The 23,458-nt window shown below is 37.4% G+C and overlaps 1 protein-coding gene across 6 annotated transcripts in view; it reads left to right on the plus strand.

The window, feature by feature from the left end:
• Positions 1–23,458, plus strand: part of LEKR1 (leucine, glutamate and lysine rich 1) — a 228,002-nt gene that overhangs the window by 194,316 nt on the left and 10,228 nt on the right. For all 6 annotated transcript variants that reach the window (XM_054552893.2, XM_054552894.2, XM_054552891.2 and 3 more), the window contains 2 exons: positions 5,534–5,698; positions 8,863–9,162. In XM_054552893.2, coding sequence (XP_054408868.2) covers positions 5,534–5,698; positions 8,863–9,162 — 465 coding nt within the window. The remainder of the gene's footprint in view (positions 1–5,533; positions 5,699–8,862; positions 9,163–23,458) is intronic.

A 23,458-nucleotide genomic window follows, 5' to 3' on the forward strand; every position in this document is an offset into this window, starting at 1 on the left:
AAAAAAAAAGAAAGCTAGAGTAGCTATATTACTATCAGCAAAGTAGATTTCACAGCAAAGAAATCAGAATACTTAATATTTTGCTAGGATTAAAGGAAGATATTTAATAATGACAAAGGGGTCAGTTCACCAGGAGGACATAATAACCCTAAACATTCATTCACCTAAAAACAGAGCTTACAATTACATGAAGCAAAAACTGATAGAACTGTGAGGAGAAGTAAATTCACTAATTAGAGCCTAAGATATCAATTCCTTCTCTCAATAATTGATAGAAAAATAGCCAGACAATCAGTAAGGATTTATACAGTGTAAAATGGTATAAATTTATTAACAGATATATTGAACGATATTGTTAACAAACTTGACCTAAATTGTATTTATAGAATTCTCAATTTTACAGCAGAATACACATTCTTCTCAAGTGCACATGAACCTTTTACCAAAATCGACCATATTTTGGCTTATAAATAAGTCTCAATAGGTTTAAAAGGATTCACGTCATACAAAGTATTTTTCCTGACCACAATGAAATAAAATTAGAAATCGTTAGCAGCAAGTTATCTGGACAATCCTTAAATATTTTGAAACTAACTAAATACCAAGTCCATGCCCTGAGCCCACTATGCTGTATAGATGTAGGGGTGGGGGGGACAGGTTACATGAAAAAGAGAGTAAACACACTGAGCTACAGAGTTCACCTGCAACACCTGAGTATACACATTGTTTCCACCTTGTAGTTGCTCTATGATCTTGGTGAAGTTACTTACTTCTCTGAGCCTATTTCTTAATCTAGACAGTGGGAGTAATACTTCTATTATTCTATGTTATTCTCAGAGTTGTAAGAATTAAAAGAGTTAATATATAGAAAGTGTCCTATACCATACCGCCCTAGCTTGTATTTATTTACTCAGTGAACATTCTCTCCTTCCATCCTAAGTTCACATAGTTCTTGACAGGATTTGACCTGCAGCCTACATATTCTGATTCCTTAGCATTCATTTTTTAACTGCAAATTCTGTTTCAAATAATCATCTGCTTTTATTATTTATTCAGTAGCTATTTCAGAAATAAAGTACTGTAATTTGCAATCAGTATTCATTTTTAATTTTTGTAAAATAGTACAATATTTTAGGAGCTATATCTTTAAAAATTATCTATGCATATCAAATATAAGCAAATTATTTGATTCCTACTTTGGCATCTAAAATTCCCATTGGTTTTAAAGGTATCATTGAGTAATAAAAGGTCATATTATAACATGGTGTTGGGCTCCATGTTCAATAAGAAAAATGATAATAACAAAGTCAACCACAAAGTCCTCGCTTGGAAATAGTGAAAAGGCAGTATTTTGCATATTGGTATTCAATACAGATTTTATAAAATAATAATTATGCATTTCAACAACAAACACAAAAGAAATTTAAAAACAATGCTCTGAATGCTCTGGAGTCATACGGAGGCCTTCACCAAGGAGATGGAGTTTGAGCTAGAAGGGGATATAGATAAATAAAAACCAAAAATAATTAAAACCTGGGATGTGTACAAAGATAATAATAGATTTTACTTTGTGTAATTCTTAAGTTAATATTATTCATGCTTTTTTTAGAAATCATAATTTTCCCCTTATCAAAATGACTATTAGTTATTTTATAAAGTGGTTCGTGCTTTATATGTACCCCATCAACAAATTTATTTGTTTTGCTCAAACGTAACTCCTGTCATCTAAAGTATTTTAAATTATCAGCTCCTATCAACATTTAAAAATAAAAACATGGCAATTTGGCATGAATGCACCTACTCAAAGGCAATAAATGTACCCCTTAAGCAAATCATTGTGTTTATGGGCTTATAATTTTGTTCAAACTAATCAGATCATGAAGGAACCAGTAATCTCATTTCTCTGTGCTAACACGTCAACACATTCAGATGGCTCTTAGCATCCCACTGCAGCTTTCCTAAATGTTTGAAATCCCATGTGAAAACTCATCACTTTGCTTCTTTTTCTCAGATTGTGCAAATTAAAAACAAAGCTAATAATAGTCAATCATTCTTCTCCCTTTTGTCTACAGTGCTTGTTCTTTCCCACTGTCCATATATTTATTCCTTCCTTGTTTTCTCTCTTTACCTACAGTAGTTCAAAGAATAGTTCAGGGGCAAGAAGATCTTGCTTTCTAACTCGAGTAAAACAGAACATTCAGCTCATTCAAGCCATCAGCTATCACCTTTTCTTCCCTGAATACTTTGTTTCAACTTCATCAAAGGGACCCTGCTGATTTTCTAATTGACCTAATCTCCATAATAATTTTTGAAAACTTTTTTTGAAGGTTCTCCTAAAGTCCTTCAGTCATCTAATTTTTGTCTTGTTCCACCAAGTTTGCATATATTCTCACTGTCTTAATTTGAGCAATCAATCCATATTTGGAAAGATGTCGTTTTGTCCTAAAATAGCTATTGGGCTCTACTAATTAACCATACAAGATTTTTAAAAATACTTGATACCTTAGCACCTCAATACACATTTTTCTTGAGCTTCTCAAAATAGTTTGTTGCTTTTTTATTAATAGTGCCAGATCATCTTATGAACTATTAATGTTTATATTATTCACTTATTGATTACTATTAACAATTAAGAACTATGTGACTATTAATTATTAATAATTAATAATGGAATGTTATTGATTATTAACTTTTATATTAATATTATACCTTCCAATTTTTCCAAATGTTTTACATTTGGTTTCTCCTTTCATATATTCTTGACTTATCTATGCCAGTGTGGCCAAAGCACAGTGATCAAGTGAGAAAAGTAGTGGAAGTCAGACTGGAGGAATCCAGGACTGCCACCATACACAGTGTTTCAGTTGCACCCTGCAACAGGCCAAGGCAGCAGAGGGAGCTGGAATCTAGCCTGTACTCTGCTCATCAAGTCCTGTGACTGACATTAGACTGTTTTCATCTAAGGAAGGGGTGCTTTTTCAGTTTACACAAAGGTGTCATATGGGCTAGTAGTCGCCCCGTTAAAGGTCATATACAGGAGTTTTGATATATTAATGCATTGAGAAACCACGAAGAAGGAATAAAAAAATCTAATTTATACTTTGTAAAGAATACTGTGCTGTGTGTAGTAGCATGGGTTGGAGTGAAGCAGGAGTGTAAGTAAGGAGGCTGGTCAGGTAGTGATGGTGGCCAGAACTAGGTGATCAGGAAGTGCTGATGAAAGTTGAGACATAGAGAAATGGATGCAAAGCATCTTTTGAAGGTAAAATGAATAGGATTTTGTGTTGGATTGGGTGGGGAGGGTAAAGGAGAGAGGTATGAAAGATGATGTTCCAGTCACTAACTTGAGTAACTAGATGGATGGTAGAGCTGTGTCCTGAAATAAGAGGGAGAAACAGGCTTTGGGAAGAGTGTTGTTACAAGATTTCTGGGCCATACAATTCATTGGAGGCACCTCTGAATTATCTAAATGGCTACCAGGAGGCAAAGTAGATTTAAGTACCTGAAATTCAGAGGAATATCTTCTTTTTTTCTGAGTGCCCCCTGAGACTTCGTCTTCAGCAGTCTGAGAGCAGCCCATCTGAATAATTCCGTAATTCTGTAATGTTGCTAAAAGATCATCAGTAGCCTATTATCCCAAACAATCCAGAAGTTTATTTTGAAAGAGCCAAAATAACTCTTTGCATTCAGTACTGTATAAACACAATTACATTCCCTTAAGGCAGGTGCTTAGTCCTATACCCAGTACAATAAAACCAATTGACCCCACACTGGGGCTAGTCTTCCATCTAGTATTTTATTTAATGTAAAGGGCTTCATTTTAACTTTCTTAGCAACATTTGTGTCCTTGTACCCTGGCTTCATTGTTCTCTTGAGAAATTTAGGTTGATCTCTTTCCTTGTCTTGGTGGACTGAATCACACAGTCACCATCAGTTGTGAGTTTTTCTCCCAATTTACCTGGCTTTACCCTTTCTTAGAGTTTATAATCCTGGCACAGTATAAATCTAGAGCCAGACTGTCACTGGCATTGCCTTTTCCAATCTCTCTAGATGAACTTCCAGGAGTAAATGACTCCAGTTCTCATAGATTTCTTCTCTTTCTTGTTTCAGTAGGCAGAGCCAAAACCAATGGTTAAAAACCACATGGAGAGAGATGTTGGCTCAACTACAGGAAAAACTGCCTAATGCTTAGTGCTCTCTGAAAATGGAAATGCCTTCTGGGGAAGGAGTGAGTTATGGTTTCTGGAGGTGTGAGGCACCCAGCAGTCAGTCATTTAGTATGGAGTCAGTAGTAGAGACTGAAGGGTCAGAGTGTGGAAGTACTCTCCACTGACTATTAAATTCCAACTCATGTAAGAGCTTTACACGGAAGCTTTGCCTCTTTAATCCTCATTATAACCCCTAAGGGAACTAGTTATAACCCTACCAGGAAGCGTTACAGTCACAAACTTAAGATCACTCAGTTAGGAAGTAGCACAGCCAGGATTAAGAGCCAGGATTTAAACTCAACTTCATCTGCATCCAGAGTTCTTGCTTATTCTTTCCACAATTCATGGAAACATGAGAGATTGAATTAGGGGATTTCTAAGGTCCCTTCTAGCATTGTGATTCTGTCTGAGTCAAAGTATGGACACAGATGCTCTTCACCTTTCAGTGGGGTTACATCCTGATAAACCCATCATAAACTGAAGATATTGTAAGTCAAAAATGGGTAATCTGTAGACATGATGGAATGTGAAAACACAATATCTAAAAAATACTGGCAACACAGTACATACACTGTACAGTGTCAGCTGTTTGCCCTCATGATCACATGGCTGACTGGGAGCTGCGGCCCACTGACACTGCCTAACATCCCAAGAGAGTATCATACTTCATATCAACGGCCGAGGAAAAGATCAGAATTCAAAAGTTGAAGTATAGTCTCTACTGAAAATGCATATTGCTTTCTCACCATTATAAAATCGAAAAATCATAAGTCGAACCATTGTAAGTTGGGGACCATCTGTACGGACATTACTGACTCTTTTCCTTTAATCATCCTTCCAACTTTAGTCACATTAAAATGACAATCTGTGACTTCAAAACTTTCTATGACCTCCATCAAGAAAGGGCCACTTGAAAAATCAACAGTTGTACTTCGTATTCCCTCTGAGTTTTAAGCAGAACTTAGTTTAAGGCCCTCAAAATCTGCTTAAAAACAAAAATTTCAATTTTCTTGGTTGCTGGCAAGGACTGAGTTCACAGTATAAATGAGCAAGTAATTAAGCTTTTAGTATTTCTGAAAACTGTCATATAGTTCTAACTCCTCTACTAATTTTTCAGGTCTTAGAAGGTGGTGGAATATTTGGCACAAGGTCAATTTTTCTGGCCCAAGTTCTAAGTCACACTTTTTTTTGAACACTAGAATTTTTTAAATAGTTTAATTAAAAATTTAATGTCAGGACATTTTAAAACTTAGAGTTTGAAAATAAGCTTAATGTACTTATTTTAAGGTAAAATAGTTTTACATGTGTTTAAATGCCATTTCTAGATTGAAGCAGAACTTGCCAAGGAAAGGGCCCAACACTTGGTTGAATTTGAAGAGCAAGCTCTTCTCTTTAAGGAAGAAACAAAATTGCAACTTGATATTGAAAAAGAAAAACACCAAGATGTAATCCAAAAGTATAAGAAAGAACAAGAGGAACTACAAATGAAGGTCTGTAATTATGACGTTCATCATTATTTAATAGATTTGAAACTGCAGATGTTGTATATTGCACCTTAGAACACTACAGTATTTATAATTCCAGTAGCTTTCACTCATAGTCACTGTGTCTTGGTTTTAGCTATGCAGGTAAGATGCTTTGGCTAATTCTCCAGAATGGATAACTGAGATAAGTTATACAAGCATGTAATCCAGCTATGTATGGATTTTTTCTACTGGAATAAACTTATTTTTTAAACATCGTAAATTATATGACTAAAAATTAGTATGGCTAGATATTTCAACATCTCAAATATCCAACATCGAAAGATAATGAGGTGTTTTATATAATTAAAATTTTCCCAACAACTAAAGCATATACCCTTTAATTGCAAATATTTTTCATTCTCAACATTTCTGAATGAAGAGAAATATTTTTAAAATGTAATTACACCTCCCTAAATTTCTTAAACAGTATGTTCTAAATGCTAAAGGTTTTGTTAAGGTTTTCCTGTTTTTATAGGACTTGAGTGTAGAGTGTGTATGCGTGTGTATGTGTGTATGTGTATTAATCAAGACCTAGTAGGGAAATAACATTTTGAATACATGCATTAAGAGTCTGTGTTAATTAAGCATCAGACAAGACCTAATGGCTTCTACATTTGTGTACAGGAGGTATGGTACATCTATTTCAGTAGTCCATTGTGAACAACAGGCAGCACCAGCTACATGTGTACAACCAGTGCAATAGCACATGGTCCCACACTCAGAAAGGCCTCATGCTTTGGATTTATTGCTCTGCAGATACTACCTTGAAATTCTTAATAATCTAACTGGGCATGGTGGCTCATGCCTATAATCCTAGCACTTTGAGAGGCCCAGGCAAGAGGATCACTTGAGGCCAGGCATTCAAGACCAGCCTGGAAAACATAGCAAGACTCTGTCTCTATTAAAAAAAAAAAACGACTTAATTAGCCTAGTGTGATGGTTCATACCTGTAGTATGTTCATACCAGTTAATACCCTGACTACTTGGGAGGCTGATACAGGAGGTTCACTTGAACCCAGAAGTTCAAGGCTTCTGTGAGCTATGATCACACCATTACACTCCAGACTGGGCAACAGAGTGAGACCCCTTCTCTAAAAGAAAAAAAAAATTCTAAGTGATTTTATCTTTGAACTTGTGTTTTGTAAGTGAAATCCTACTGTGGCAATGGAGCATGTGCCACAAGCTTAGAGCCTTGGCTCCCCCAAGGTTCTGCCTCCCCTAGAGGGTTCTCACCTCTTTCTTTCTGGCTCCTGATGCCCCAGGCTCCACCGAGTCTCCCCCTTTCTTCTTCCTCTCACTCTGTGACTGCTGTTGCAGCCCTGGGTGGTTCAGGATCCCATCAGCAGGAGAATGCAGACAGGCAAGCTGGAACTTGCCAGATGTTACAGTTTCTCAAGAGAAGTCATAAATCCACATTTTGTAAGTGAAACCTCCTGATCTTTAAATGTTGACTGCCTTTTAAAAAATAAAAACATATTTGTGGTTATGTGAACCTCCTCTCCCTAAGATACTTTCAGTGTCAGCTCTCCTCTGGGTGATGGAAACCACTGTGCAGACCTGACAGTGGCCTTCTTCCCTCTTGGATTAATTGAAGATAATAGAATATTAATTTATAAAATTATGAACTATGGTGAAGAGACTTCTCACACAAGTTATTCTTTCTGTAAATTTAACATTTGAAACAAATTTTGGAGACACAACTCTTTTTATGTAATAGTTCACAAAGTCCTTGGAACCTTGGTCTGTGAATGTTTTCCAGATTCTTAGCGGGCTAGTTTCTTGTTGTGCTAATATTTATAACATGACAATAATTGAGCATAAGTAATAAGGATATGTTTCATTAGAAGCAGCTCTTGTTTCGTTGTTTTGTTTCTTAAGGAGAAAGAAAACAAGAGGACTTTTCCCTTCTAAAGACTTTCCTGCTATGAGGAAAAGCTTCTCCAAGTTATTCTCTCATTCATTTATCTGAAGGAACCACCTTGAGAAGCAGTACATTTTCAGAATATTCAGGTGTTTTCTACAACTGTGCTGTCTGTCATAATAGCCACATGTGGCTACAGAAGTTTCCATTAAATTAATTAAAATTAAATACAATTTAAATTCAGTTCCTTGGTCACATTAGTCATATTTCAGGTGCTCAATAGTCAATACTCTTTTTTGAGAGCTATGGTTAGAGTATTTACACCACGGAAATTAGATACAAATCTTGCTTTTTTTTTTTTTTTATTTGAGAGTCAGTTGTTAAACATTTACCAGCACTGTCAGTAGTCACATGTGGCTAGTGACTACCATATTGGATAGCATAGAATATCCCTAACACCACAGAAAGCTCTGTTGGGCAGTACTGTTCTGGAAGGCATAGTATCTGGAGTTCCTCCAGCCATTATATACAAAAAAGAAAAAAAATTATGTTAAAGAAAAATTTATTGGTATAGTTAGGGTAAAGTATAACTCTAGTGCTCTCCTCCTTGCATTCCCCAAAAATCAGGCATTTTGAGATCCCAAAGCCAACCTAGTTAGGTCCAGACAGTCGCCTGATCTTGTCAAGACTTGAGCTGAGGCTGGGCACAGTGGCTCACACCTGTAATCCCAGCACTTTGGGAGGCTGAGGCAGGAGGATTGCTTGAGCCCAGGAGTTTAAGACCAGCCTTGGCAACATAGAGAGACACCATCTCTACAAAAAATAAAAAATTAGCCAGGCGTGGTGGCATGAGTCTGTGATCCAGCTACCGGAGAGGCTGAATTGGTAGGATCGTTTGAGTGCAGGAGGTCAAGGCTGCTGAGAGCCATGATCACACCACTGCACCACTGCGCTCCAGCCTTGGCAACAGAGCAAGACCCTGTCTCAAAAAAAAAGACTTGTGCTATCCTTTGTAGCTTAATATAGTCACAGAAATTTATATATTTCCAAAAGTGCCCAAGTGACTAATGTGATACTGTTTTAAGTAGAAAAATAAATGTTTTCGTCTTTTAAAAGGAAATTCTTGAAGGTCTGCATGTCATGGGTTTGATTTCATCTGATCAAGTGAGTACACTGATTAATGAAAATAAACCTCTTAAAAACCATAAGAATTCTGTGGTTACCTAGAAACTATTGCCTACAAGCTAATATGAAATTTATCTTACAGATATCTGACTTAATCACAGGCGCTACAAGAGATCTAAGGCAGGAAGTGACCGCTCTTAAAGAAAAACTTCACAAATCCCATATTCAGTACACTGAAGAATCTAAGTCAAAGGAAAAAGAAATTGAAAATCTTAAAAATTTGGTTGCAGAATTTGAATCTCGCTTGAAAAAGGAAATTGACAGTAATGATTCAGTTTCAGAAGACTTGAGGAAGGAAATGAAACAGAAGTCAGATGAACTGAAAAGAGTAATGCTGGCTCAAACACAACTGCTAGAGCAATTTAACCAGTCCCAGGAAGAGGTAGGAAGCAGATAGTGGTAACTTTGCAATTAATCAAAGAGCACATGTTCTTTCAACAAACAAACAAAAACGTGAAAGGCAGCTTAGTTTCATGGAAAGAGTCCTGGAATGTTAGTCTGACCTAAATCACATCTTGGTGCTCTGTCCTTAACTTTAGGCAGTCACTTAGCCTCTCCAGACCTGGCTTTCCCGTGAACTACATAATCTCTAAAAGTTTCCTTAGCACCTAGTTCTTTCTTGCAAATAACTATTTTAAGCCTCTAAGACTAGGAATCTTTATATGTTTATGTCTTATTTGTTTTAACATTAAATCTTTGCCAAATAAACTTTTAGAGAACTTTCTGCATACATTTAAAAAAAATTAGACTATGTCTTTTAAATACAATTTTACCTTAGGTTTTTACTTCCTATCAATGTAAACTTATGAGGTAATATGCATACGTCAATTTTCTTTCTTATGTATATATGATTATTTCAGTGATGTTTTTCATTCAAACTAGAGTAGACCCATTTTGATTTGAAAACATTTTTGAAAGTATTATGTCTGAACTGCTGAGCAGTTTAGAAATAGTGAAACAATTCATCTGTTCTCTAATCACCAATATCATATCACATTACAATATTTGATCCCTTTGATGACAGTATAGCAAATAAAGGCAAATGGAGGAAGATTCTGAATGTTGGTGAGAAGTAATATTTTTGTTGGTTTGATTGGCATCAATAAAGGCATAAAAGGAAAGTGCTAATAGCAGTATCGATTATTAACAATTAAATATGCCATGGTCTTGCTATATTTAAATTATCAGCCAAAATAGAAAGTTTACATAATCATTGTAATTATGTAATTATGAAGTGAACCTACTACAAAGAAGTTATAAATATAAGATAAAATATGGAATAGATAGAATACTAGATCAAGAATAATGCCTAAAACAGCTCTATAAGTAGAAATTATTTACATGTTACAAATGAGGAAGAGACTGAAGAAGGTTGAATAATTTCCATAAGGTCAGACAGTTTGGTGGAGCTAAGATTCAAATTCGAATCTCTATGATATGATGCTTCCTCTTTTGGGAAACCTAGTTCTTATTATTCTGCTTCTGTATTTCACAGAAATACAGACTTAGCAGTTATCATCTCCAGGGACTCAAATTTCTTTTGGTATTATAATTAAGACAAAAAGATGATTAAGTTCTCTTGTTGTTACACAGCAGCACAGTCCCCCCAGTGAAGGAAACTGCACCCCCAGTTCAGGCAGGAGTAAGGTGGGAGAGCACACGTGGACTTAGCTCTGCTGGAGAAACCCTGAGAAAGAGAGAGGTGATGCTGATTTGCCTCAAATGAGACAGCAGTAGTGAATCTCTAGAGGAGGGAAGCAGGGTAAAGGACAGAAAGGTCGAGGCAACTAGACTAGCAGGTTTTCTAACTATTCATTCACAAAAGAAATGGCAATATAGAAAATGAGGAGTAACTTATAAACTAGGACAAGTAGAAAAAGATGGAAGGGCCAAATTCAGTAAACGTATATTAGCATCTGCATTACTCTGTTCTTGCCTTACTCTAAAGGAATATGTGAGACTGGATAATTTTTAAAGAAAAGAGGTTTAGTTGGCTCATGGTTCTGCAGGCTGAACAGGAAGCATAGTTCTGGCAAGGACCTTAGGAAGTTTACAATCATGGCGGAAGGTGAAGGAGAAGCCAGTGCATCACATGGTGAGAGAGAGGTGGGGGGAGGTGCCACATTATTTTAAACAACCAAATCTCGCATGAACACAGCAAGAACTCATTCATCAGCAAGGGGATGGTGCTAAGCAATTCATGAGGGATCTGCTGCCATGATTCAAATACCTCCCACTAGGCCCCACCTCCAACATTGAGGATTACATTTCAACATGAGATTTGGAGTTGACAAACTTCTATACCCTATAACAGCATCTATCTGGGTGCCAGGCACGTGTTAGGTAGGTACTGATAATGTAATTATGAATAAGACTGACAACTGCCACTTCCTGCTCTCAAAGAAGAATTTAAAGAAAACTTTGCATGAGTAATTAAATTAATATCCAAAGGAAAGAATGATCTAAACAGAATTTATCATAAAAACAACATAGACTGAAAGCTAGAACATTTGCATGAAGAGCCTGCATAAGTTATCTATTGCTACGTGACAAATTACCCCCAAGTTTAGCAGCTTCAAACAACAAACATTTATTATCTCATAGCTTCTGTAGGTCAGGAATCTGAGCATGGCTTAGCTGAGTGTCTCTGGTTTAGAGGCTCAAGTTCTCTTATGAGGTTGGTGTCAGGGTATCCACTGGGCCGCAGTCTCATCTAGAGGCTCAACTAGGATGGGATTGGCTTTCAGGCTTACTTATATGGTTGTTGGCAGGATGTATTTGGCCAGAGGCTTCCCTCAGTTCCTTGTCACATGGACCTCTCCATAGAACAGCTCAGTGTGTCAGCTGACTTCCCTCAGGGCAAGCAAGCGAGTGAGAATGAGAGAGAAAAGGTGCCAAGACAGAAGCCACAGTCTTTTTGCAACCTAATCTCAGAAGAGACATACCAATGCTTCTGCTGTATTCCATTTATTACAAATGAATCAATAAGTCCAACCCACACTCAAGGTGAAATCATTGCACAAAGATATGAATATCAGGAGGGTAAGGATCATTAGGGCGCGTTTTAAAGGCTTCCAATCACAGGGCTTCTGGAGGTAATTTTGGCAAGAGAAAATAGACTAAAAGTGAAGAGTGGATTTCTTCATCAACAAAAGGAGCTGCAGTTGGAACTCTTCCTGCTCATTAGTTTTTAAAAGAAGCCACTTAGGAATAAAGCTTTTTTTAAAAATGTAGACTGAAAGACATAAGACATTGGGTTGGTATGTAAATGATCATAGATCATTGCTAGAGAGGAGAAAAGGATCATCCCAAAGGTAAAGAAAACCAATTAAGGGTATACTTAGTGGGGCAATTTCCTTTTGTGGGAGCAGGGAGGGTAGACTAGATTTTCCTTTAGAAGTTACCAAAATATCACCTCAAAGTTAACTAATTCGAACTGAACTGTAAGAGTAAATAATTAAGGCTGCTTCTCTGACTAAGCATGCCAGAGTCCAAAATATGCTTATAAAAATAGGAAATGAGGCAATAAAAGGGATAGGATTTATGAGTCAAAAAGAATAGAGGCCATAGCATGTAAAGTGAAAAGCACCACTTTTTTTGAAAATGCATTCCAGACACTTGAAATTTCTCAGATTCTGGAGAAATAAAGCTGCATTTAAGTGGAAAACAAATTCCCATTAGAATGAAAATAAATTAATGGTCTAATAAGGAGGCTAATTAAGAGGAGGAAAGCCCTGTTCTCTTTCAAGAGGCCAAATAATGGGTAGACTTTGTTTTTAATTGTATGAAGAAAGTTCTCAAGGATAAGAGGAAAGCCAAAGCCTCTAAAGGGCAAAATGGGCCTTCCTAAGTGGAGCAGGGATTATTGGAGCTCATCCCGAGAAATAGCAAGGGTCGCAAAGCAGAGCAACAAAGGGTACAGGTCAATAAAAAGAGAAAATGGAAAATAAAACTGCGCTAGAAATGTAAATGTGAACAAGGAGTCCCTGAAAAGATACATTAAAAGATTGGAAAGGAGGGAGGGAGGGAGGGAGAGAGAGTGAGCAAGAGAGAGAGCGAGCGAGAGAGAGAGAAAGTTAATATGTTAGAGAATAACACTTATCAATAAAACCAAGTCAAAATGGGTCATGTGCTTCTTGATGCTCATTTTCCTTCCTGCTGGTTCCATGTGAGTACAGTCAAGACAGTGTGACCCCACTGTTACAGACCTTGTTGTGATCCAGAGGAAGAATGTGGTAAATCAAATAAACAGCTCACATACAATCACTGAAGGACAATCAGTACAGATAGTTCAATATTTTTGTTGTTTGAAGACCACACATAAGGGAGCCAAAAGAACAGTAGTTTTAAATGCTATAGTTCTTGTAGTCATACAATGAAGATGAGTGATACTCAAAAATAGAAAATAATGCTCTTGGTTAAACATGGAGAATTGAATACGTATGTTTATCTCTACTTCATTCCATTGCCACTAAAATGGCAATCAATTAATAAAAAGTGAATAAATCCATTAGGACAAAGAACAGGAGAGGAGTTAGCACTTGATAAAAAAGATATTGACCAAAGCTTACAAAAATGGAAAGCAAGTGTCTAAGAGATCAGTGACTTATCAGACTATAGAATATTGAAACCTAATGCCTGTGAGGATTGGGGATGGGAGGATCCAAAATGGAGAAAATCTAGTTATGTGACACAACACTGGAGAGGCTCAGGAATTGGAGAAACTAGAAGCAGGCATAACTTGTTTTATTGCATGTCACTTTATTGTGCTCCACAGATACTGTGGGTTTTTTTTTTTTTTCACAAATTGAGGGTTTGTGGCAACCCCTATGTTGAGAAAGTCTCTCAGTGTCATTTTTTCAACTGCATGTGCTCACTTTATGTCTTTGTGTCACAGTTTGGTAATTCTTGCAATATTTTAAACTTTTTCATTATTATTATATCTGTTATGGCCACGCAACCAGTGATCTTTGATGTTACTATTACACTTGTTTGTGGGTGCCAAGAATGGTGCCTATGTAAGACAGCAAACTTAATAGATAAATGTTGTGTGTGTTCGGACTAATCCACTGACTGGCCAGTCCCCCGTCTCTCTTCTGCTCAGGCCTCCCTATTTGCTGAGGCAAAATATTGAAATTAGGCCAATTAACAACCCTACGATGGCTCCTAAGCATTCAAGTGAAAGGAAGAATTACACATCTCTCACTTTAAGTCAAAAGGCAGAAATGATTAAGTTTAGCAAGGAAAGCAAATCAAAAGTTGAGATAAGCCAGAAGCTAAGCCTCTTTTTCCAGTTAGCCAAGTTGTGAATGCAAAGGAAAAGTTCTTGAAGGCAATAAAAGTGCTACCTCAGTGAATACATGAATGATAAGAAAATAAAACAGCCTTCTTGCTGATATAGAGAAAGTTTGAGTGGTCTAGGTAGAAGATCAAACCAGTCATAATATTCCCTTAAGCCAAAGCCTAATCCAGAGCAAGACCCTAACTCTCTCCAATTGTATGAAGACTGAAAGAGATGAGGAAGCTGCAGAAGAAAAGTTGGAAGCTAGCAGTGGTAGGTTTATGAGGTTCAAGACAAGAAGCCATTTCCAGAACATAAAAGTACAAGGTAAGATAGCAAGTGCTCATGTCGAAGCTGCGGTAAGTTATCCAGATATAGCTAAGATCATTTATGAGGTGGCTACATTAAACAACAGATTTTCATTGTAGATGGAACAACCTTCTATTGGAAGAAAGTACCATCTAGGGCTTTCATAGCTGTAATACAGAAGCTTTGAAGCCAAACTTCAAGAATTAGCCTTCAAAGGACAGGCTAATTCTCTCATTAGGATATAATGCAGCTAGTGACTTTAAGTTGAAGCCAATGCTTATTTACCATTCCAAAAATCCTAAGACCCTTAAGAATTATGCTAAATCTACTCTACTCTGTGCTTTATAAGTGGGACAACAAAGCCTGGATGACAGCACATCTTTTTGCAGCATGGCTTACTGAATATGTTAAGCCTGTTGATACCTACTGTTCAGAAAAAAAAATCCCTTTCAAAATATTGCTTCTCATTGACAATGCATCTGGTCACCCAAGAGCTCTGATGGAGATGTACAAGGGGATTAATGTTTTCATGCCTACAAACACAACATCCATTCTGCAGCGCATGGATCAAGGAACAGTTTTGACTTTCAAGTCTTATTATTTAAGAAATATATTTCATAAGATGATAGCTGTCATAGTTATTGATTCCTCTGATGGATCTGGGCTAAGTAAATTCAAAACCTTCTGGAAAGGATTTACCATTCTAGATGCCATTCAGAACATTCCTAATTCATGGGAGGAGGATAAAATATCGATCATTACAAAAGTTTGGAAGAAGTTGATTCCAGCTCTCATGGATGACTTTGAAGGTTTAAAACTTCAGTGGAGGAAGTGGCAGAAATAGCAAGAGAACTAGAATTAGAAGTGGAGTCTGAAGATGTGGCTGAACTGCTGCAAACTTGAACATATAAAAAGTTACTTCTTATAGATGAGCAAAGAAAGCCATTTGTTGAAATGGAATCTACTCCTGTGAAGATGCTGTGAAAAATATTGAAATTACAACAAAGGATTTGGAATGTTATATAAAATTAGTTGATAAAGCAGTGACAGGGTTTGAGGGGATTGACTCCAATTTTGAAAGAAGTTCTACTGCGGGTAAAATGCTGTCAAACAGCATAACATGCTACAGAGAAATCTTTCATAAATGGAAGAGTTCATTGATGTGGCAAACATCATTGTTGTCTTTTTTTTTATTTTTATTTTCTTTCTGAGACAGAGTTTCACTCTGTTGCCCAGGCTGGAGTGCAGTGGCGCAATCTGAGCTCACTGCAACTTCTGCCTCCCAGCTTCAAGTGATTTCTGTGCTGTTGTCTTCTTTTAAGAAATTGCTACTGCCATCGCAACCTTCAGCAACTTCCACCTTGATCAGTCAGTAGCCATCAACATTGAAGCAAGATCCTCCACCAGCAGAAGATACAACTTGCTGAAGGCTCAGATGATTGATAGCATTTTTTAGCAGTAAAATATTTTTAAATTAAGGTATGTACATTTTTTAGACTTAATGCTATTGCACACTTAACTACAGTATGGTGTCAACATAATTTTTATATGCAGTGGGAAACCAAAAAATTCATGTGACTTTCTTTATTGCAATATTTGCTTTATTTTGGTCTAGAACCAAACCCACAATATCTCTGTATGCCTATGCCTCTGAAAGAGGGATGTAAGGGTGGAATTGAAAACAAGACTATTCGAAAGATTATAAAAGGACCAAACAGATCATCAGAGATGCCCTCCCAGTTCCCAAGAAGCCCCTGCCCACCATCCTGGCAGAATACCAGGGGTTTACTCTCTAGCAAAACTGAATGAGAAAAGGCACTGAACCTGAGGACAAAAGAGGTAAAGCAAGAGTATATTAAGTATGGAGACTTCCCAGTACCCTTCACATGCTCATGTTTCAGAACACAAGTAACCAGGCTTATGTATTAATAGCCATAAAAAAAGAAAGTGGAAGAGCCCTCTCTGGAGAAATGAGCTGCCTCAAAAGATAAGACCAGCCTGGCAGAGTGGCTCACACATAATCCCAGCACTTTGGGAGGCCAAGGCAGGCAGATCACATGAGGCCAGGGGTTTGAGACCAGCCTGGCCAACATGGTGAAACTCCGTCTCTACTGAAAATACAAAAATTAGCCTTGGTGGTGCACATCTGTAATCCCAGCTACTTGGGAGGCTGAGGCACAAGAATCACTTGAACCTGGAAGGTGGAGGTTGCAGTAAGCGGAGATCACACCACTGCACTCCAGCCTGGGTGACAGCAAGACTCTGTCTCAAAAATAAATAAAAAAAAAAGATAAGACCCATTGATACTGACAGTTGGGATATCCCAATGAAATGGCTATATCCATGTTCAATCTACCGACTTAGAAGGATATCAGCCAATAAACTGTACACAAGTGCACTGAGCTTAAGGTAACATTTTGGGGACCCATTTTTAAACACGAACATCCAAGGATCACCAATTATTTGAGAAACATCTCTAATGTGAAGAACAGAAACAATAAGCAAAAAAGAACTTCACAGAAAAAAATACAAAACAATACAGGGAGCAAAAGAGAGCTTAAAAATATATAATTAATATCCTCAGAGAGAAAAGAGATGATATTGTATTCATTAAACATAAACAGCCAGCTATGAAAAAAGAACAAGAGTGAATATTAAAATATAAGGACTGAAATTTTTAAAAAATCAATATTTGGGTTAGATGATAAAGATGTGAAATCTCCTAGAAAGTAGAAGAAAAAAGCAAAAGGATGGAGAAAAGAAAATTCGAGGAAATAAGAAATAGAAGACAGTGCCTTCCAAATTCCAAAGGAAAATTATGCCCAACCTAGAATTCTATATCCTGCCAAAACAATCCATCAAGTATCAAACACAGATATTTTCAGACTTAAGAGTTCTCAAAAATGATACTACCCTGGCAGCCTTTTTCAGGAAGCTGTTAGAAGATATATGACAGCACAATGATGGAACAAGTAATAAAGGAGGAAATATAGGAATCAGGAAATAAGGAATCCAACACAGGAGAGAGATGGAGGGAATCCCAGGATAATGGTGGGAAGAAATGCTAGGATTACAGCAGTGCATCAGATTGAAAGAACAACCAGACCAAAAGAATGGAAGTTTCTTAGAATGTTGAGCAGAAGAATAGTGGGTTCTTAGAAGTATGTCTCCAAGAACAAAGAGAAGCTGAGAGCTTACATGGGGTGTTTGAACATGTTGAGAGGATATTTACACTTCTGTAAGTTTGGTGAAAAATTAATATCAACACCCAGAAAATGAAGCAGAAAAATTATGAGACAATAACTCTGGATGGAAGCTGTGCAAGGAAGAAAATGTCTTCATAGTACATAACATGGCCCAGATGTGCATATGTTTATATACTATAATCATATAAAAACGAATATAGATTAAGCTAAAAATTGTGACAGAAATATGAGGATAGGAGGAGGAGCAGCATCTGCTGGGAATTGATATAGGAAGCTGAACCTTCATCTTCCATTCCATGCAGTCAATAGATATGTTCCAAACTGAAAAACAAAGAGATAGAAGTATAATGATGTTATTTTGAAGTACTGAGGGTAACTATCAGAAGAAATAGTTTAAAGATCTGAAAATGGTTATTCCTGGGAGGCAGGACTTGGAAATGTGAAGAAATGCTTTTTTCATTGTGAGTTTTAGTATTATTTTACTTTTTAGCTATATGTAATCCATTAATTTTTAAAAATTAAAAATAATAGAAAGGAATAAAGTATAAAAAGACCTAGTAGAGAAGGTGGCAGAGACAAGTATAAAGGTCAAGGCAAGGAATATTGAAGAAAAATCAGGAAAGTTACAAGTAAAACAAAAGCAACAGAATATAAACCCTAATGAGATTTTCTTTTCAGATTATGAGATATGAAAAAATTAAGACAAAGCAGATTCTAGCTTAAACTTTAGTAACAGGTGCCTAGTACACTTCTGTTTATTCCCCAAGTCTAAGTGCAAGGAGAACCCCTCCATGAAGCCACAAAATCCCAGAGGCAAAATTAGCTATACACCTGTGTGCCTACTGCAGTTGCTTATTTATGCATTCATTTAACAGGTAAAGAGTTTTGTTGTTTTTATAGATGCTAAGAAAAAAATAAATCAGGGTAAAAGGGATACTTTCTGAAGGAGGGGTGCCATATTAGATGGGGTGGTAAGAGGACTCTGAGGAAATAATGAGGCAAAGAACATTCCAGGGAAAAAACACTCCAGGCAAAGGTAATAGAAAGACCCTGCAGCAAGGAGCATACTGGGAACCTTAAAAAAGCCACAAGGAAGTCAGCAAGCACTGCTGGAGCTTAGTGAGCAAGGATGGTGATAGAAACCAAGGTTGAAGGGCCAGTTCACGTGGAGTCTTTGCAGGCTATGATAAGGTCTTTGGATACTTTGCTAAGTGTGATAGAAAGCCACCTAGGAATTTTGAACAAGAGATTGACGTGATCTGACTTATTTTTAGAGGATAACTGACTTCTGTGTAGAAAATAGGTTGAAGAGGGCAAAAAAGAGAGCAAGGTTGTGAAGGAGGTGACCAATCACTAGATAAGGGATATATTTTAGGGGTGAAGGCAATAGAGGTCGCTGATTGATTGGATGATGTGAAAGCATAAAAAGGAGTCAAGGATAACTCCAAAGCTTGGAATCTCAGCAACTGAGAGAGTGCTGAGATGGGAAATGCTAGAAAAGAAATACAATTGGGGAGGAATATCAAGAATTTTATTTGGGACATGTTGATCTTAATATGCCTATTAGATACCCAAGTGGAGATGTTGACTAGGCAATATGTCCACAGGGAAGGCAAGCTGGAGATGTCGATTTTGGACAATTCCACATGCAGCTGATACTTAACCCTTGGGGCTGAATGAGATCACCCAGAGGATGAGGTAATAGAGAAAGGGTTGAGAACAGCCACTCTTAACTTTTAGAGGCTGGGAAGAGGAGTAGAATCTAGCAATGGTGACAGAAAAGGAACGTCTGGTGAGGTAGGAAGAAAACCGGAAGAGAACACTATCAAGGACTCTAAAGAAAGACTGTATTTAAAGAAGGGTACATGCAATATAGACAGGCCCACAGTCCCTTATCTGAAAACTTTGGGCTCAGATATAAAATTATTTTGAATTTTAGCAAGTTAGTAAGTACAGTGTATCCTCATAGATGTAGGGCAGCCTCCCCATGCAATGACATTAATACTTCTGCAGTGAAACATCTGAATATTCACACGAAATGGAATAAAGACTGTAATTAGCCTCCTATCAGTTCAGTCAGATTTTATCACTAACTGCGATGAGCTACGGCATTTTTTTCTTTTCAGAGCTTTTTGGATGTCAAATGTAAGGCTAAAGGACTATAGATCTGTATTGGCTTTCATTAAAACAGCCGTTTTTATTGTTTATTGCCCAAAAATCTCCTAGCATCTTGAATCTGTTTTGTTTAAAAAACAAAGGAAAGTACATGTGTATCTCTACAGGGCTACCAAGATGATAGGAAAAAATCAAGGATTTGCTTCCCATTAACAGTGGTTACCTTAGAAGTGTAGGAAGAGATAGACAGGGGTTTTACTTCTTACACACTTTTTAAAAATATTGGCATCATGGGTTATTTTTAACATTTTGGTGTTTTGAAAACATGTTTCCAATGTAAACTCTATTTTTTAAAAAATAGAGTTTTTTTGGGGAGCTCAAGGCGGAAGGATTGCTTGAGCTTGGAGTTCAAGACCAGCCTGGGAAATATAGGGAGACCCTGTCTCCACAGAAAATACAAAAATTAGCTAGGCATGGTGGCACATGCCTGTAGTCCCAGCTACTTGGGAGGCTGAGGAAGGAGGACTGCTTGAGCCTGGGGGATTGAGGCCATAATGAGCAGTGATCGTGCTTCTGTACTCAAGCCTGGGCAACAACCTGAAACCTTGTCTCAAAAAAGGAAAAGAAAAAAGTTTATTAACAAATCTAGCAAAGACGGATTTATGTAAACTCAAAGATTAAATTTTAATAATACATGGTATTTGCAAGCACAAATAGTTTATTTGCAAGAGGGACTTGCTTAGTTTTAGGGTAAGCATTTATTACATTTGCATGTTTAATCAATATACAGAATATGGCACACACTTCTCTGGTAATTCCATCTATGAGAATGGAGAAGCCAAAGTACCAGCAAGTAAATTACCAAAAAGTAGTTCTCAGTTTGGGGACATAATAAAATTAGAATATTTACGTCTTTTTTAAAGAGTAAGAGGGTAAAGGGAGGTTCTCCAACCTCCAGCAGGAAACATAGGGACTATACCTAGGCTTGGTTGGTAGGGAGGATGAGTGAACTGAGAATCTGAGAACCTTAGCCTTGGGCCGTGGGGCAGAAGGGGGCTCAGACTGGGAGTCTCTGTGGTGAGGAAGATAGCAGAAAGTTGACAGAATGAGAAGATATATTGAGAAATGTTTGTACATTTAATTAGTGCTAGTTAAATTTTGTATGTTTAATTAGTGCTAATTAAATCTAAATTAAGTTGGATTATTGACTTAGAAAAGTAAATGTTGAGTACTTTGTCATCATGGGCTCTTCCTCTCTGTCCTGAAAATCTGCCTCTGAGGCATATCAGTCTGAGGGATTATTGCCCTCTGTTGCTACAACTTTTGTTTGGATATGTCTACTGCAGTTCGTTTTATTATGTTTGTAAGCAGGGAAATATAATTTTGAAAACAACCAGCCTGACATCCATCTTACTTGTTTCCTGGAAATCTTTTCAGATTCTCATTCTTGTCTTACCAAAAGGCCATTTCCACTAACTTTTGGCAGTGTCTTGGACTGATCAGATTAGTTGAACAGAAGCCTAGAAGCCTTTGAATGGAAGCTGGGAACATCCTTTGCTAACTCCCACTCATCTTTCTGGTTTCCACACTTTTCCACAGAATTTCCTTTTACCTCAGCTCCCCACCCACCTGGCTAGCCACCCACTCACCTTGGGATATATCCAGTTAAGTCTGGTGGAAACTGTAATCTAATCATTCCATGACTGATTCAGATCTTACTGGGTCTAAAGCATGAACAAAGCCATCTATCTGTGATTGTTCTTCACTGAAGAGGACTTGCTTTCCTGGCATGTTCCTCCCAAAATTGTGCCAAATACAGCTGATTCCCGTTGCAGACGGGAGTCTTACCTTCAGAACAATCAAGTTACACAGTAAAGCCTTCTCTCCCTTCTTCCACTGTTTTTGGAATTGAAAGCAACCCAGCTGTCTCTAAGAATAAAAAGGAAAACAAATATAAAAATAAACCACTCTTATATTGCAAGGAGTAGGGGAAATTGGCCACTTTTTAATATTAGAAATTTCAAACATATGGTGAACTAATTTATATTTTCATTTTGACATTTTCCTTCTCAGGGGGAGGGCAATTAAGCCATATTTTAAGCCCATTCAAAGTGGTCTTATTCTGAAAATGTTATAGTGATATCTATAGATCATGCTCACCACCAATCAGCAGAACTTAAGGATGCAGGAATGCCTAGTTCTCCCCTGCCTAGACCACCTGACCCAAGGGGCACTTGAGATAAGGACTTCCTCCATGAAAACTTGGGGCTCCTACTGTCCTCCCTGGCTCCCATCTTGCTCAACTTCAGGCTGTTTTCCACAAAGCTGGGAAAGGGATCTTCCTTTCATGCAGATTTGATCATGCCAGCCATCTGCTTGAAATAAACTTTCAATGACTCCATATGAGCCTCAGAATTAAGTCAAAACCCTAGTATTAGCACACTAATAAATTTTCTCTTGATCTGACCCTGCTCACTCTTCCCTATAACAGTCCTGGTCTCTCCTCCCCGTGTGCACCTGCCTGAGTCATATTAAGCCATATTTCATCCCAAGGTGTGCCGCTCCTTCTCTCACTGCCCACTCTGCCTTGAAAACCTCATTGCCCCTTCGTCACCTGGCTCATGCCTTCCTTTCCATTTTGACTTCCAGTCTAGTTACAATCCAATGATTCTATTTTTGCCATGTTAAAATATGGCCAAAGATAATTTTATCTAAAACATAGACTACTATGCATGATTTTCAGTCTTACTGAACATATTTCATCTTGCACATTTGTCCTTGTTGCTCATTGAAAACACATTAAAATTCTGCAACAATCCAACCTTCATCTTGACTAAATTGCTGAAAACTAACCATCAGCAGATGATTCTTTTCACGTATGATGGAATTTTCCACTAATGTGTCTACTTACTCTAGGCACATCCACATATCCTCTAGTCATGCCTTATCAGACTACACCCCTGAAATAGCAATCCCCTATATTTCCATTGTTTTATTTTCATTTTTTAATCCCATAATGGAATAGATTATAAATCTGAATTGCCTATTGAACAAAACAGAGTTATAATCTCAATTTTAGAGGAGGAGGTAATGGAGGCAGATGATATGAAGATATTGTGAGGTTCACCTAACATTTCATAATGTTTTGGCACAGAAAAGAATAGAAGTATCAATTTTGGATCCTATTTTCAATTCAGCGGTCCTCCTGGTTTGGGAACTAATAGAAGAAAGGAATTAATTCTTTGTCTTGCAAGCTAATGACCTTGAAGGAAGATGAGTTGCAGAGCAGTGGGCCCCAGACGGTCAGCAGCTCTTCCCCCACCCCGGTGGCTGGCCCCATTCACTTACTTTGGAATATGTCTAGTCAGTGTTGGTGGAAACTGTGTAATCTGATCCTTCCATGACTGATACAGACTTCACTGGGTATAAAGCATGGCTACACAGTTCAGCTTGGAGTCTGCCAGGACTTTGCTCCCATTGAACTTGCCAGGAGGACATCTTTTGGCTCACTCTACCTTTTCATGTTCTCCTTAGTGGAATGTCACTTGCCTGAAATAGCTTTTATGTGACTTGCTTTTTGGTTGTTTTCTCCAGATCACTACTCCTTTCCTTTGAGACTTGAATTTAATCTTAGTAAATTGATTGAATTTTATTTTTCTTTTAAGGAGAGCTCTTGTCATCACATCTTCCATCACTTTATCATTCCATATTGTTGTGCCTGTTATTCATGTCAGTGGTATGTTGGCCTCATTTTTCATTGCTTTTTT

Source organism: Pongo abelii, chromosome 2 (assembly GCF_028885655.2).
Source record: "Pongo abelii isolate AG06213 chromosome 2, NHGRI_mPonAbe1-v2.0_pri, whole genome shotgun sequence".
Lineage (NCBI taxonomy): Eukaryota > Metazoa > Chordata > Mammalia > Primates > Hominidae > Pongo > Pongo abelii.